This window comes from Ostrea edulis, chromosome 6 (assembly GCF_947568905.1).
Source record: "Ostrea edulis chromosome 6, xbOstEdul1.1, whole genome shotgun sequence".
In the NCBI taxonomy this organism is placed as follows: Eukaryota; Metazoa; Mollusca; class Bivalvia; order Ostreida; family Ostreidae; genus Ostrea; species Ostrea edulis.
The window spans coordinates 72,559,639-72,575,219 of NC_079169.1; the positions used below are offsets into that span (position 1 = coordinate 72,559,639).

Consider the following 15,581-nt stretch of genomic DNA (forward strand, 5'->3'; position numbering starts at 1 on the left):
GATTGACCAGCGGCTTATCATTGATCATGACACAGGTAAAATTTGGGGGCGTTAACTTAAAGTTGGGTCTTTAATAACTGCCATTCCAATTCTTTTCAAATTTGGTATGAAGCATCATTGGGACAAAGGGGACATAAATTATAAATTTCAGTACTCCTACACTTCTAAGGCCTGAGGGGCGGAGCAAAAACTGCCCAAAATTTACCAATTTTTCAAAAATCTTCTTCCCTAGAACTGCATATGTGTAAGAAAAACTAAATGCATAGTGATGTAGAGCAGGAAGGTCTCTACCAAAATTGTAAATTTCATGATCTCCAGGGTAGAGGTTCTGACCCCAGGGTGGGACCAAACTTGGTACAAAGCGTTTATGTGTAAAACATTTGAATAACATCTTCTTTAGTGCTATTGATACTACATTAAAATTAAATGGATATTTAGAAACAACAGGTTCGCCCCAGTAGTCTTTTACCAAAATTGTAAATTTGATGATCCCAGGTGTAGGTGTTTTTGGTATCAGGGTGGGGCCAAAATGGCCAGTTATTGAATGTGTGAAGAATAGAACATTTTATGCCCCCTTCAAAGAAGAGGGTCATATTGCTTTGCACCTATCGGCCGGTCGGTAGACCACATGTTGTCCGCTCAATATCTTGAGAACCATTAACTTGATCGTAATGATATTTCATATGTGGGTTGGATATGAGTACAAGAGTATCCCTATTGTTTTTCAGGTCAAAAGGTCAAGGGTCAATCTACTCTAGACATAAAAATATACTGTTCGCTCAATGTCTTGAGAACCCTTTGCTTGACAGATATCAAAACTTAATACACTGGTACAACTTCAGTAGAAGATGACCCTTACTGATTTTGAGACCACCTGGTTAAAGGTCAAGGTTCAAACTGGACATAGCAATATACTGTCTGCTCAATATCTTGAGAACGCTTTGCTTGACAGACATCAAACTTGGTACACTGGTATATATTCACAAGAAGATGTCCCCTACTGATTTTGAGGCCACGTGGTCAAAGGTCAAAGGTCAAACTGGACATAGGAATACTAGTATACTGTGTGCTCAATGTCTTGAGAACCCTTTGCTTGACAAACATCAAACTTGTTAGACTAATACATCCTTAGGAGAAGATGATTTCAGTCCCATCGTCAACTTCCCATATTTCTGTAGCAATATTCCGTTATCACCTGTATATGGTGTTTATATCTCTCAACTGATTCGATACCCAAAATTTTCTTTTGTGTATGATCAGTTTTTGAATCGAGGCAGTCGTTATAATGATCTAGATTGCCAATGCAACCTATCATTGGGACAAATGCTGTCTGGCGTGTTTTATACCGATTGTTAGACCGTTCGTGGCAACTGATTTTGACTACGGATTACTCCATTATCCCATCAAGACGTAGGACTCACGGTGGGTGTGACCGGTTGAAAGGGGACATTTGCTCCTAGGCACATGATCTCACCTCTGGTATGTCTAGGAGTTCGTGTTTAATTGTCCAACTCTTTATTTTGTATTCCTTACAGGAGTTATAAGATTGATCACTGCTCGTTATCTTCATTTTTCGGAGTTGACAATGACACCAGTACTTATTTTTCCACTTTCTATTGGGAATTTAGATATGGATGTGCATAACCTAACTACATAATTTCTCATGCTTGAAAACTTTTAACATTGATGAAAATCTATGAAGTATCTGCCGCCATTTTATGCAGGAAATTATTTCCGCGCATGTGTCGATTTAACAAACCGGCGCAAAGTGTGTAACATGCCAACATGGACTCCAAAATGAGTGTGACAAAATTCATGTACACACCGGAAACTCAAACAATTAGCAATTTTACATTTTTTGAATCGAGGGTGATGAAAATAATAATTTCATATCCCACTATACGGGTGTATGTAGGGGGGGGGGGGGTAGAAAAATGTAGCGGAATAAACGAGTGTGTTCATATTCGTGTAGTAGGTTTCAGCTTACAAACCCCAATATACAAGCAAATGGGACTCACGTGAAATTCACATGAATTTCGGGTGAAAAAGGCATCAAATATGAATTCACACGAGAAAATTTTCATGTGAGCTTCACGCGAAATCCATGTCAATTTCACGTGAAAATTTTAACATGAATTTCATTTCAAGTTAATCTTTTAATGATAAACTGACGTAAAAGTATTAACAGATTTCATGGAGACTTTGTACTCTGAATCTTATGTAAACTTTATCAATCTGATTTTTTCCCAATGTTTGGTGACAAGTATACCAAAAGTGTCTGATCCACAAAGTAGATATTAGGTCAAATAGAAAAATTATATAAAGCACAAAGTAGATACTAGGTCAAATAGAAAAATTATTTAAAGCACAAAGTAGATACTAGGTCAAATAGAAAAATTATATAAAGAACAAAGTATATACTAGGTCAAATAGAAAAATTATTTAAAGCACAAAGTAGATACTAGGTCAAATAGAAAAATTATTTAAAGCACAAAGTAGATACTAGGTCAAATAGAAAAATTATATAAAGCACAAAGTAGATACTAGGTCAAATAGAAAAATTGCATAAAGCACAAAATGACCAACGACACTATAGATAGTCAAAGATGTACCAAAAAGTTGTTGGGGGTGTACATCGTTTACTATCTGTGTCCATCTTCTTTTAAAAACATTTTCGTTTGTAATATATACACATGTATATAACTAATTTATGACAATAAATTGTTTATGTGGTTGCTTTGTGTTGGGGCTAATTTTAGCCTTCACGTACATGTCATGACTGCGCATGCTCATTTTATTCTTTGTTACATTGTGTACATTGTATTTCAAGTCAGTAAGAAAAGAGTCGATCGACCAAAAACACCACTTATTGTAAAAAAAAAAAAAAAAAAAAAAACAACGGGAGACTGTATATATCAATATTGGAGTTTGGGTTACCTATTTCACCAGGTAAATATTTGACTTTTGGACTGATTACTTCGTAATTGCCAAAGCGTCCCTTCCTTGGCGAGAAAATATTTTGCACCAATAGTAACGTTGATAAGTAAACGTTCATTGTGACGTCATAACGTCGGGTAGCGGTATATATATATATATATATATATATATATATATATATATATATATATATATCCAAATTCATATATATATCACAGTATCCGGCAATAAATAGAAAGTTTTTGAATAATTGACAACACTAGTAAAACGTAAGCGCGTATCCAATACGCCAGTTTCGAGATTAGAGCTCTCCTGTGTAGAAGGTGCATTTAGTGGAACTTTGAATTCTTAGGTGGGACAGAGTGGTACCACAGTCAGTGAGAAAGACTATAAAATGTATAAAAACCGACTTCTTATTAAATACTTGATGTAGGAAATGTAAAATACTGTCAAAAGAAATGTTTTACTAAAGTGGAAACATAAATACAATGTTATATTTTCAAGCAATGTCCTGGATATTATAGCTAGGAGCAACACAATAACGTGATATAATAAGAATTCTAAGTATTTAATTACTTCTTGAATACTTATCATTTACTTAGTTTGTGTATCAGTCGAAATTGGGTGATGAAACTGCGTATGATAAACTTACTGAGCAGATTCATTTATGCAGTGATGCATATCTGTCCCACTCCCGCGTGTAAACAAGTTTTTCTGCAACTTACTAAGTACGAGAGTTTTCCAAAGGGAAATAACTCGGACGTATCTCGAAACCGGCGTAAACCAAAAATTCCTTCGACCAGCTTTTTGACAGAGCATTGCTTGATAGTTTAAAAAAGGTATCGTAGTATCATACATTTCAATTTATTGATTTAAAATCGTGTACATCTGCAAACATTGTCAATACAATGCCTCCTGTTTTGTGGACAATTCCAGTCGGTTAAGGCTTGACATTCCTTGACTGTCGTGCATGCTGGAAAAGAATAATTAAAGAATTAACGAATCATAAAAATTTAGAATCAATATATACTAGTGAAATTTATCTTCTTGTATCAACATTGAATAGTCATGCAAAGGAATACTAGTTTATCGCTGTTCCAGTTGACGATCTCTCACTCTTATCTGTCAAACTGTCCTCAAAATCTAGACTTGATAAAATTAACATGTACAATGAGATTAAACAGGAACATCAGTACATGGATATAATATTTTGATGCAATATTTGACAGCGTAATGTGTATTTCTGACTGTGTAATGTGTATTTCTGACAGCGTAATGTGTATTTCTGACGGCGTAATGTGTATTTCTGACAGCGTAATGTGTATTTCTGACGGCGTAATGTGTATTTCTGACAGCGTAATGTGTATTTCTGACTGTGTAATGTGTATTTCTGACGGCGTAATGTGTATTTCTGACAGCGTAATGTGTATTTCTGACAGTGTAATGTGTATTTCTGACAGCGTAATGTGTATTTCTGACTGCGTAATGTGTATTTCTGACAGCGTAATGTGTATTTCTGACTGCGTAATGTATATTTCTGACTGTGTAATGTGTATTTCTGACTGTGTAATGTGTATTTCTGACTGTGTAATGTGTATTTCTGACTGCGTAATGTGTATTTCTGACAGCGTAATGTGTATTTCTGACAGCGTAATGTGTATTTCTGACAGTGTAATGTGTATTTCTGACTGCGTAATGTGTATTTCTGACAGCGTAATGTGTATTTCTGACGGCGTAATGTGTATTTCTGACTGTGTAATGTGTATTTCTGACGGCGTAATGTGTATTTCTGACAGCGTAATGTGTATTTCTGACTACGTAATGTGTATTTCTGACTGTGTAATGTGTATTTCTGACTGCGTAATGTGTATTTCTGACTGCGTAACAGGTAATTTCGACTGCTACCGCCGCGGTGGTCTAGAGGTAGAGCATTCGCCCCGCATGCGGAAGGTCAGGGTTTGAATTCCGGCCGCGACAGACCTAAGTCATTACAATAGGTTGTGACAGTTCCCATCGCCAAACGCTCGTCATCAGTTGTGAATGTTATGGGTCCTCTGAGATGACCTTAAAAACGGATGTCCCGTGCCCGTAACACCCATTAGGTGTGGACCGCTAAAGAATTCCCACTACTCAGTGGTCGTAAGCGCCGAGCATAGGCCTAAATTTGAAGCCTTTCACCGGTATTGGTGACGTCTCTATATGAGTGAAAAATTCTCGAGAGGGACATTTATCAATACACAATCAATCGACTGCGTAACAGTTTGACACTCTATAGTATACGATTCTGAATGACATTCGTGTATGTATCATCGTCTTTGAAGAAATCAAGTTACACCTTTCATATATTTTTGATGAATATGGAAACAATATTTACTCCACTTATATAAACAATATGAGTTCTATATTCGAAACAATAAAGCTGGGCAACTTTTAAAGCACAACACCATACCCATGTTCGTGGCAACTGTGCACGTGCAGAATCCGTCCACACAGTGGAGCTCGGAGGTAGAATCACATGATGTGTGTTGACACTCAGTATGTGAGCTGGTACAGGTCTCAGATAGGACGTAGCCTGTCAATTAAAACAAAAAAGCATGTTCTGATAAGTGCAACAGTGTCTCGTTTCCACACACCGTGTCATCACGAAAATGAGAATTCCATACACCCCGCCGTCATGTTATAATCAGTGGAGATTGATGGTGGCATGTACGGGTGAATGAATAGTGATCTGATTGATTCATGAGAAAGAAATTGTTCAAACCGATTTTAATAACTATAGTATTTTCTACGGAACATACCCAAATAATTTTTAGGAAGCTTGAATATGTTTTTTTTATATATACTAACTATTTAGGAAAAAAGGAGGAAGGGGTTAAATTATTAAGGAGACGTAATGATATATGTATTATGACCAAACATTAAAAAATGAAAAAATGAAGGTAGCAGCTTCAGGGGATTTTTGGCAAAAAACAAAACAACATGCATCCTGATTCATTGTTATAGTTACTTACCGATAAGGCAAGCAAGCAAAACTACTGTTTTCATTTTAGTTTGCTTATTCCAACTGGGAGGTTTACCTATATGATCCCTTAAATACTGTTCCATTTATACGCGTTATCTTCTTTGAGGACACGAGCGTGTTGTCTAACCTTGCGAACTGTTACAAAACGGCCGTCTGTTTTTATCTATGTGTGCATGCACGCATCTATGAGGCATCTGTTGCTTCCAAACTGCAAGGCGATGTATCATACTTTGGTTGCCCTAAGTTTATATTTACAATACTCATTATATTACTTTCAGCTCATGTGAGTTTTTCTGATCGAAGTTTGTTTTGTCGTCAATCTGTGAACTTTTTTTACACTTTCGACTTCAAGGGACCAATTTCAATCAAACTGGTGCAAAGTGTCCTTGGCTAAAGAGTTTATTTAGATAAAAGACCATGTTTCCGTCTTTTCTACCAGATGTAGGATCAGGTGCCCAGGAGGAATAAGCATTCCTTGTCGACCGGCCATACCCGCCGTGAGCCCTGTATTTTGATCAGGTAAACGGAGTAATCCGTAGTCAAATTCAGTGTGTAAAGAACAGCCGAACAATTGGTATGAAACATGCCAAAGAGCATTTGACCCCATGACAGGTTGTATTTGTAAATTAGATCATTATATCGACCATAGCATTTGCGAAATACTGTCTTTGAACGAGACTGTTGAATCCTCTGTAACATCACTTGTTTGTCAGTGGCCTGCCCTGATTTAAAAACTGATTTATCTCAAGAGCCACAACTGTGACCCCCATACCTGGGACGGGCTACAAAGTTTAACGTAAAATTGTGCAGGAGATTCTTTCAAAATCATATTCTCAAGAACTAAGGAATACAGTTTGTCAAGTTAAAATGCAAGCATCCTATTGTAATGTAATTCCAATGTTATTTATTACAATTGTTTTGATTGGACAAAAATAAAGCTGAACAAGAGTTTATACATCAATAAACCCGAAAACGCGATGTATTCATACACGCCTGAAAACAAATAACATAGTGCGGGGAAACTATTCAAATTTTTGCAATTGTTAAAAGAATCAAACATTCTTTTTGAAGAATTTATCGATGTGTAAACTCCGGACATTTTACTCAGAAACTTAAAATAAAAATGCTTCGCACTTTTATTCAGTTTGTGAGTAAAATGTCCGGAGTTTACACATCGATAAATTCTTCAAAAAGAATGTTTAATCCTATAGTAAATTCAAGTTTATTGACGACATTTCCCCTGGAACATAAGCTTAGCCACATTTTGCATACGAATAGATAATGACATTCTGTAAAAAATATTTTACTCAACAAGGATGCAGTTCAGACAATATTAAGTTCCAAATTAAGTTTATAAATACTTGTATATTAGAAATGACAGTTATGACATATACTACATTTAATCCCAGATAGATATCACAGTACACATAGAAGAAATAGCAAAAGATAGATACCACAGTACACATAGAAGAAATAGCAAAAGATAGATATCACATTACACATAGAAGAAATAGTAAAAGTACAAGCACAATTTTTATAATAATCGTAAACACAACGAGACGTTAGGGTGGGGTTTTTTTGGGGGGTGGGGGGTGGAGTTCAGTTATTGTTATGAATATACAGAGAAAGCAGTGTATAGTGTAAAGAAAATAAACCCTAGAAAAAATGAAAAAGATCTGTAAACATAGAACACATAAGGGAATATCCAAACATAGAACAGGAAAAGAAATGTGAAAGTAAAGGGCATAAAAAAAAATCTGTAAACGAAAGGGAATGGACACAACATGTGTAAAATGTGGAATAACGTGTAGAGATTGATTTAGACACAAGATAACACAGCGTGGTGTGAGTTATGGTAGCCTATTTCATTACTACACAAAATGGACGTGCTAGTCTTTTTTATTAATTAAATATGTTCAAGTTAGAGTGACGGTAAATATTCAGTTTTGTCTTGCTATTGTGTTCATCATCAATAAAAGAGAGTGTCCATTCTCAAATTTCTCTATTTTTCATGTTTTGTTCATTGTAAAAGTGCTTAGTAGCTGTGAAGTAGCAAATGTTTTATACAATAAGTCTGTTGAAGTACATCTTCTTGCTTTGTATATTTTACAAATATTTGAAATATTCCCAATTCTTTGATTTATCTAAAACATCAAAACTTCTTTATATACGCATCCATAGGACTCTAACAATGTCATCTGCCTAGATTCACAGACTGCATTTTTTCAATCAATCTAAAGAAGCGGGGATCCAGTTTACATCCTTGAAGACCATCTTTAAAACACATATAATTTTACTCTGAAGTGTCGACCAGCCAGAAGTGCTAGGTTAATATGTATGTCATAATCTTCGAAGTTTCCTTAATTTGTTGTGTAAATCGTGTTTTATCTTACACTCACCTTGACAAAACTCGCCACGATCGGGAACCAGTGTATTTATAACCATACGTGACGGGGCAGCTCGGCATACAACATGAGAAAAGCACTCGTTCTTGCTCTTGTTTCGGCGTACATTGGTAATATATCCGTTACTGTTTTGAGAGGTTTTATCTATGTAGAGCCTAATTTTGTTTGAAAAATCAGTTAACTTTTATTCACTGTTTATCAATATCATAGTCAATCAATTGATAATGTTCAGAGGCTTGATGTTAGACAAGGAATGGAATACTAATCTAGTGTTAAACTTCAAATTACTTAAAGAGACACATTCTAATGACACGAAGGAAGTTTTGAGTTTGAAGCGGAGTTGTGTTTTTGGTTTTTTATGTTACCGATGGGTTTTTTTGTGTGTATTTATTTTGTTGTTGCTGTTGTAGTTTTATGAGGGTGGGGGTGGAGAGTTTATCCCACTTTGTTGTATTCAGATGAAAATTGTCAAACTATTACTGATTTGTCCATGAGATAATCCTTCAAGATATGTTTTGAGTGAAGTAAAACGATGGGTTATCGTTATTGATACTGATTTTGGGTTTTAATTTGTCGTTGCGTCTGTGTTAAGGTATTGCGGTCTTTGAGACCTGTACTAATAACAATGACTGCAGCAACACCACTCAGTGTGACAGCGTAACCGAAGTACAGTGCACCAACGGAACATGTACCTGTGAACTCAGAGAAGGGTGTAAGTATCCTTTACTTTCTCTAAATCTGTCTATCCTTTTACCGGTATGTGATGCTTTTGTTAGACCTAATTGTACATGACAACTTTTGGTGTATTCTGAAATGAATATGATAAATATTTGCAGCGATTGTCGTTTTCCTTTCTTTACTGCACAAGAGACCCTTGATTCCCTTATTACTTCCGTATTAATATGACAAAATATTATTCCTTTCCAAATGACCACAGGGATACAAATTGTGAAAATAATCCTCATATGGCAATAGACTTACGTGTGTTTAAATTATGTCCGCCAAGGATCAGAAAGCCATAATAGAAAGCGTGAAGCTTTACAAAATTCAAAGCACGTTTGGACTGCAGTTTGTCTACCAATATCCAAGCATCTTCTTGTAGGATTCACTTTAGATGAAAAAAAATCATCTATTGAAATTTCAGTAAACTATTACATGTAAAAGTTTTCTCGTTTCTTAAACCTTGTTTTACCTTCATTTGTATTCCTTGTGTTTATCATTAAGAACTGCTGCTGTTATTCTTTGCCCCTTTCCTTGGTTGTGGAATATTCTTCTTCTTTTTTTTTACCTTGGTTGTGGAGTAATTCGATTTTGATCTTGGTTGCGGAGTAATTCGTTTTTGACCTTGGTTGTGGAGTAATTCGTTTTTTGACCTTGGTTGAGTAATTTTTTTTTTACCTTGTTTGTGAAGTAATCCGTTTTTTTACCTTAGTTGAGTAGTAATTCGTTTTTTACCTTCGTTGAGGAGTAATTCGTTTTTGACCTTGGTTGTGGAGTAATTCGTTTTTGACCTTGGTTGTGCAGTAATTCGTTTTTGACCTTGGTTGCGAAGTAATTCGTTTTTGTCTTTGTTGTAGTTTGTGACTCGAGAGGTGACTGCTTGAACATGCAAAACTGGTTTTGTCCCGCCGAGCTCAGACACTGTATTGATCAGCACTGCCGATGTCGCTTTATGTGAAATAAATGCTTATAAAGATTGCTTTTATCTTAATTTTCATTTCTTGTGTGTATACAGCTCACTTCGTAGAGCATAGATTTGAAATAACGCTGTATGTGAGCTCGAAATAAAGGACACCACAGAGTCGTCCACTTCTGCTTCATACTTAGATATTTTATTGAAAGTAGACATTAACGGCAAACGGACAACTCAACTGTATGACAAACGGGATGATTTCAGCTTCTCCATCGTCAACTTCCCATATTTGTGTAGCAATATTCCATTATCACCTGCATATGGTGTTTATATATCTCAACTGATTCGATATGCAAGAGCTTGTTCTGGGTATAGTCAGTTTTTAAATCGAGGTAAGCTACTGACAAACAAGTTGATGGTACAGGGATTTCAACAGTCTCGATTGAAGTCAGCATTTCGCAAATTCTATGGTCGTTATAACGATCTAGTTCGTCAATACAACCTCGCATTGGGTCAAATGCTGTCTGACGTGTTTCATACCGATTGTTAAGCCGTTCTTGGCACACTGATTTTGACTGCGGATAACTCCGTTTACCTGATCAGGATATAGGGCTCACGGCGGGTGTGATCGGTCAACAGGGGATGCTTACTCCTCCTAGGCACCTGATCCCACCTCTGGTGTGTCCAGGGGTCCGTGTTTGCCCAACTATCTATTTTGTATTGCTTGTAGGAGTTATGAAATTGATCACTGTTCGTTATCTTCACCTTGCATGTGTCATGTTAAAAATTCTAAAAATAGCTCTTCACGCTGGGATTTCATGAACATTTACTTCCGTCCGGTTCACTCATTTTGAATTTTATGCCAAGCTGTTTTACATGTACATGTACCATTTTCTAAAAAATTGCGATATCTCAATATAATCCAAAGAGATGACTCTTCTTTTAAAGATATCTCTAAAAAGAGTAATGGATAAATTACTAATATACGCTTCAAGGGAAAGAACGAAAGTTTTTCTTATCTTGTATGTTGAACTGTGCCGTCACGTTTGGTTATAAATACATATACTGTATAATGATTCCCGAGAGTACCGAGTATCAGACATATACTGTGTAATGATTCCCGAGAGTACCGAGTATCAGACATATACTGTATAATAATTCCCGAGAGTACCGAGTATCAGACATATACTGTATAATAATTCCCGAGAGTACCGAGTATCAGACATATACTGTAATATGTTGTACGGTGTGACCGTTGAGACGAGCGAAGCCCATTAACATCTTGCAACACGACTTTTATCCGCCTCTTCATTTAAGGCGGGAAATATAACGCGCTTGGTGTAAACACATTCTCTACCCAGAGTTCCGTGCGCTCCTCGCACTACACCTCTGTCAACGGCTTTTTACAGAAATCTTGTAAAAGTTTCTTTGATCCAACATTTATGTTTTGGACTAAATATTTAGTCATATTATGATATGTTTTGGTGCAATCAAATTGATGCTTACTGTAAATTGTTTAAAATCGCCGTTTTCTGATCATAAATTTGGAACTACTTCGTAATGTGCGTATGGATGTAGGATATACACGTGGTGGAGATTTAAATGTAAACATGGAATCAAAAGTAAGAAAGGCTGTAAAAATACGATAAAACTTGTAAAATAAGAGACAAACAGCTAAACGGTAAATATGCACTTATTAAAGTGTCAGTTGGCTTGAAAAGAGCCTGATATATCACCTGTTGCCTGAACCTTTAAAGGGAAAGGAAACCTAGAATGATTGTTTATATCATGTGATTATATTTAAAAGGAAAAAGGGACAGCTCAAAAATGTTAACCCTGGTGTCTTCTATGAACACTTTAAGGAACTAACAAGTAATTCGAACACGACTGCGACTACCAACCCTGAGCGTGCGAACGACAATCTCTGTGTTTTTGAAGAACTTGACTGTGAAATAACAGAAACTGAAATCACCGATGCTATCAAACGATTAAAGAGAGAAAAATCGCATGGAACGGACTTGTTGATTAATGAATATTTTATTGAATTTAAAAATGTTCTTGTACCTATTATTCACAAATTGTTTAATCGCATTTTTTCATCAGGTTTCTTCCCTCAAATGTGGTCAAAGTCGGTCATTGTTCCAATACTAAAGAAAGGGGATGTATTAGACCCAAATAATTATAGAGGTATTAGCTTAGTTAGTTGTTTCTGTAAATTATTTACTTCTATTTTGAACCAGAGATTATTGTTATGGTCAAATTCCAATGATGTTATTACCGATGCGCAGTTTGGTTTTCAGCCAAAGCGGGGTACAGCTGAGGCTATATTTATATTTAGCCTGAGTTCAATTATTGATATGACATTATGTAAGAAAAAAAAGTTGTACTGCTGTTTTATAGATTTTAAAAAGGCGTTCGATTCAATTGAAAGAATAAAATTATGGAAAAAACTTAGCACTGTTGGCATAAAGGGGAAACTACTTGGTATTATTCGTGTGATGTATGAAAATATGAAGTCTTGTGTCAGATCAGCAGGAATGTTGTCTGAGGTTTTCAAAAATGATATCGGTTTATTACAGGGGGAAGTATTGTCACCCATACTTTTTTCATTATATGTTAATGATTTTGAGATCGAATTCTTAACAAAAGGGATGATCCCTGTACAAATACAAGAATTAAATCTGTTTGTCTTGATGTATGCAGACGACATGGTTATTTTTTCCGAAAGTGTTAATGATTTGCAGAGCATGCTGGATACACTTTTTACCTATACCACAAAGTGGGATCTTTCAGTGAATGTAGAAAAAACAAAAATAGTTATTTTCAGAAATGGGAGTAAAATTAGCAGTAATGAAAGGTGGCATCTGAATGGGGAGCCTATAGAAATTGTTGATAAATTCACATACCTGGGTGTTTTAATGAATTACAATGGAAAGTTTAGCACCACACAAAAGCAATTGGCCAGCCAGGGCAGAAAAGCAATGTTTTCCTTGAAATCTAAAGTCAGCCAAATGTATTTAAACACAGAAACAATGTTATCCTTATTTGATACATATGTTGCAAGTATACTTAATTACAGTTGTGAAGTTTGGGGTAGCCATAGTGCAAAAGATGTTGAAAAAGTGCACTTGGAATATTTGAAGTCTGTACTGGGTGTCAGGAAAAATACAAATAATGGTATGGTGTATATAGAAACAGGCAGACTGCCCATGAACATTGTTCGCTGGTTTAGAATTTTTAAATTTTGGTTTAAATTATTACAAAGTGAAAATTGTATTTTGAAAACATGTTACAAAAGTTTACGTGAAGAAGCAGACAAGGGTGGAAATCGTGTGATTAATTGGGCTATCCATATAAAAAACAAACTATTTGATATAGGTTTGGGTCATATTTGGTGTAATCAAGAATATAATGGCGTATATTGTAATACTTATTTCCCAATAATTAAGCAAAGAATTTCTGATATTTTGTGCAGAGTATTGTTGAACAAATCAACTCCTCACCAAGATGTAAAATTTATATGTACATTTATGACTATTTTTCATTGCAATTTTACTTGATGAAGGCTATACCACATGTTTATAAAAAACATATTAGTAGAATTAGAATGTCTTCGCATAATCTTGCCATTGAGAGTGGACGTCATTTTAATGTAGCAAGAAATAACCGCTATTGTAAACTTTGTAATTTAGATATTGAGGATGAATTTCATTTCATTTTAAAATGCCCTTACTTTATTGAATTACGCAGGAAATATATCAAGAAGTATTATTGGAAAAACCCATCTGTTTTTAAACTTATACAATTATTAAGTGTAAAAAATTTCAAAGAGTTGTGTAATTTGGGGAAATATCTTTACTGTGCCTTTAATTTACGTAATGATTTACTTATGTAGCATTCTCTGTCTATAAATTCACATCAGTATTGTGTAACATACCATATAATGTCATGCCATGCCATACTATACAATTGTTAACTTGTTTATTATTTTTGTAAACATGTATGCCATAAGACGTATGTCTTCAGCAATAAAGAATAATATTGTCACGTGATTCCAAGCGTTGACAGAGGTGTGTGTGAAGCTTGCGTAACGCGCCCTCTGGTGAGAGAATGGGTGTAAACAGTTACAAATTGTGACGTCACATTAGCTGCAATGTTTTTTCTTTTTCTCTCAAACCAAGCAAAAACAAAATTTTTGAAGCTATGAGAAAGCTTGTCTGGAATTTAAAAACGTTTATGGTACTTTCTAAACAATCTAATTATTTTAATTACGGGTTTGTCAATGAAGTATACCGCAGTGATGGCGACATTTTTGCAGAAGCATTATGGATAATACTCATCTTTTTTCAGCTGAAGAAGAGCAAATCACGTGACTCATATGTGTAATCATTGGAGCGAGCTCGTTGCGTCGTTTCGCGACACGAGCTTCGCTCGGTATAATGATTCCCGAGAGTACCGAGTATCAGACATGTACTGTATAATGAGTATCAGACACGTGTTAGATAAAACACAATTTACCTAACAAATCAAGGAAACTTAGAAAATTATGACTAGCATTTCTAGCTGGTCACCACTTCAGTAAAATGTTATGTGCTTTAAAGGTGTTCTTCAAGGATATAAACTGGATCCCCACTTATCTAGATTGATTGAAATAAATATAATTTGTACAACTATGCAGATGACACTGTCAAAATCCTATGAATGCTTATATAAAGAAGTTATTAATTAGATGCTTTAGTCAAACCATTAAAAATATTGCAACTATTTATTAAAATTCATAAAGCAATAAAATGTACTTTAAAACGTATTTTAAAGAGATATTGTGTCATGGTGCAGTACTTCTTCCTTTGATCTTAGTTATTCTTTAAATCAGACAGAAATCCAGCGTACAATAACTTCCAGGGGGCAGAGCTTAGCTGTACATTAACTTCCAGGGGGCAGAGCTTAGCTGTACAATAATATCCAGGGGGCAGAGCTTAGCTGTACAATAACTTCCAGGGGGCAGAGCTTAGCTGTACAATAACTTCCAGGGGGCAGAGCTTAGCTGTACAATAACTTCCAGGGGCAGAGCTTAGCTGTACAATAACTTCCAGGGGGCAGAGCTTAGCTGTACAATAACTTCCAGGGGCAGAGCTTAGCTGTACAATAACTTCCACGGAACCGTACTATAACTTCCAAACTATGAACATAGCTAGAAAACAACAATTTTGTAACATCAATCAATGATGAAATAATAACAAAAGCAACATAGAAATGAATTAAGCATAATTGATGTGTTCAGTTAACACATGCAGTGGCAGATCCAGGATTTCCAAAGAAAAGGAGACGTATTAGCAAAAATACTTAACATTTGGGTGCCAAATCTGAAGTTTTACTCGCATTATTTCTTATTTCAATATGTTCTGTGCAGGGTTTGGATGTTTTCAACCTTATTATATACATGTATGCATGCCATGCAATAATACCTTGTAAATGTGGCGAGGGGTCGCTAAATCCGCCACTCACACATCAGTAGATTCTGTACTACAAAGGTAATGATTCTCGACTGCAAAAAGCACGTGTTATACGTAGCTAAAGTCTGCGA

The 15,581-nt window shown here is 35.6% G+C and overlaps 2 protein-coding genes across 2 annotated transcripts; one reads left to right on the plus strand and one right to left on the minus strand.

Moving 5' to 3' along the window:
• Positions 1–3,785: 3,785 nt before the first annotated feature.
• LOC125646290 (serine protease inhibitor Cvsi-2-like) lies at positions 3,786–6,110 on the minus strand. The gene is made up of 3 exons (XM_048872520.2): positions 5,949–6,110; positions 5,387–5,509; positions 3,786–3,910 (listed from the first exon to the last, which is right to left on the minus strand). The coding sequence occupies exons 1-3, from the start codon at positions 6,040–6,042 to the stop codon at positions 3,810–3,812; spliced, it is 318 nt and encodes a 105-aa protein (XP_048728477.1). The 5' UTR covers positions 6,043–6,110; the 3' UTR covers positions 3,786–3,809.
• A 2,235-nt stretch (positions 6,111–8,345) lies between these two features.
• On the plus strand, positions 8,346–10,063 carry LOC125646495 (serine protease inhibitor Cvsi-2-like). The gene is made up of 3 exons (XM_048872822.2): positions 8,346–8,474; positions 8,957–9,076; positions 9,942–10,063. Exons 1-3 carry the CDS (start codon positions 8,432–8,434, stop codon positions 10,040–10,042), a joined length of 264 nt encoding a protein of 87 aa, XP_048728779.1. The 5' UTR covers positions 8,346–8,431; the 3' UTR covers positions 10,043–10,063.
• Positions 10,064–15,581: the final 5,518 nt, after the last annotated feature.

What these genes read in the sequence shown, in the direction of transcription:
- LOC125646495 (XM_048872822.2), top strand. Translation starts at nt 8,432, where the DNA reads ATGAGAAAAGCACTCGTTCTTGCTCTTGTTTCGGCGTACATTG. An exon ending in TCTTGTTTCGGCGTACATTG is followed by an intron (nt 8,475 to 8,956) that starts GTAATATATCCG and finishes GTCTGTGTTAAG; the next exon opens with GTATTGCGGTCTTTGAGACC. An exon ending in CTGTGAACTCAGAGAAGGGT is followed by an intron (nt 9,077 to 9,941) that starts GTAAGTATCCTT and finishes TCTTTGTTGTAG; the next exon opens with TTTGTGACTCGAGAGGTGAC.
- LOC125646290 (XM_048872520.2), bottom strand. Translation starts at nt 6,042, where the DNA reads ATGGAACAGTATTTAAGGGATCATATAGGTAAACCTCCCAGTTGGAAT. An exon ending in TTTGCTTGCTTGCCTTATCG is followed by an intron (nt 5,510 to 5,948) that starts GTAAGTAACTAT and finishes TTTAATTGACAG; the next exon opens with GCTACGTCCTATCTGAGACC. An exon ending in CACAGTTGCCACGAACATGG is followed by an intron (nt 3,911 to 5,386) that starts GTATGGTGTTGT and finishes ATTCTTTTCCAG; the next exon opens with CATGCACGACAGTCAAGGAA.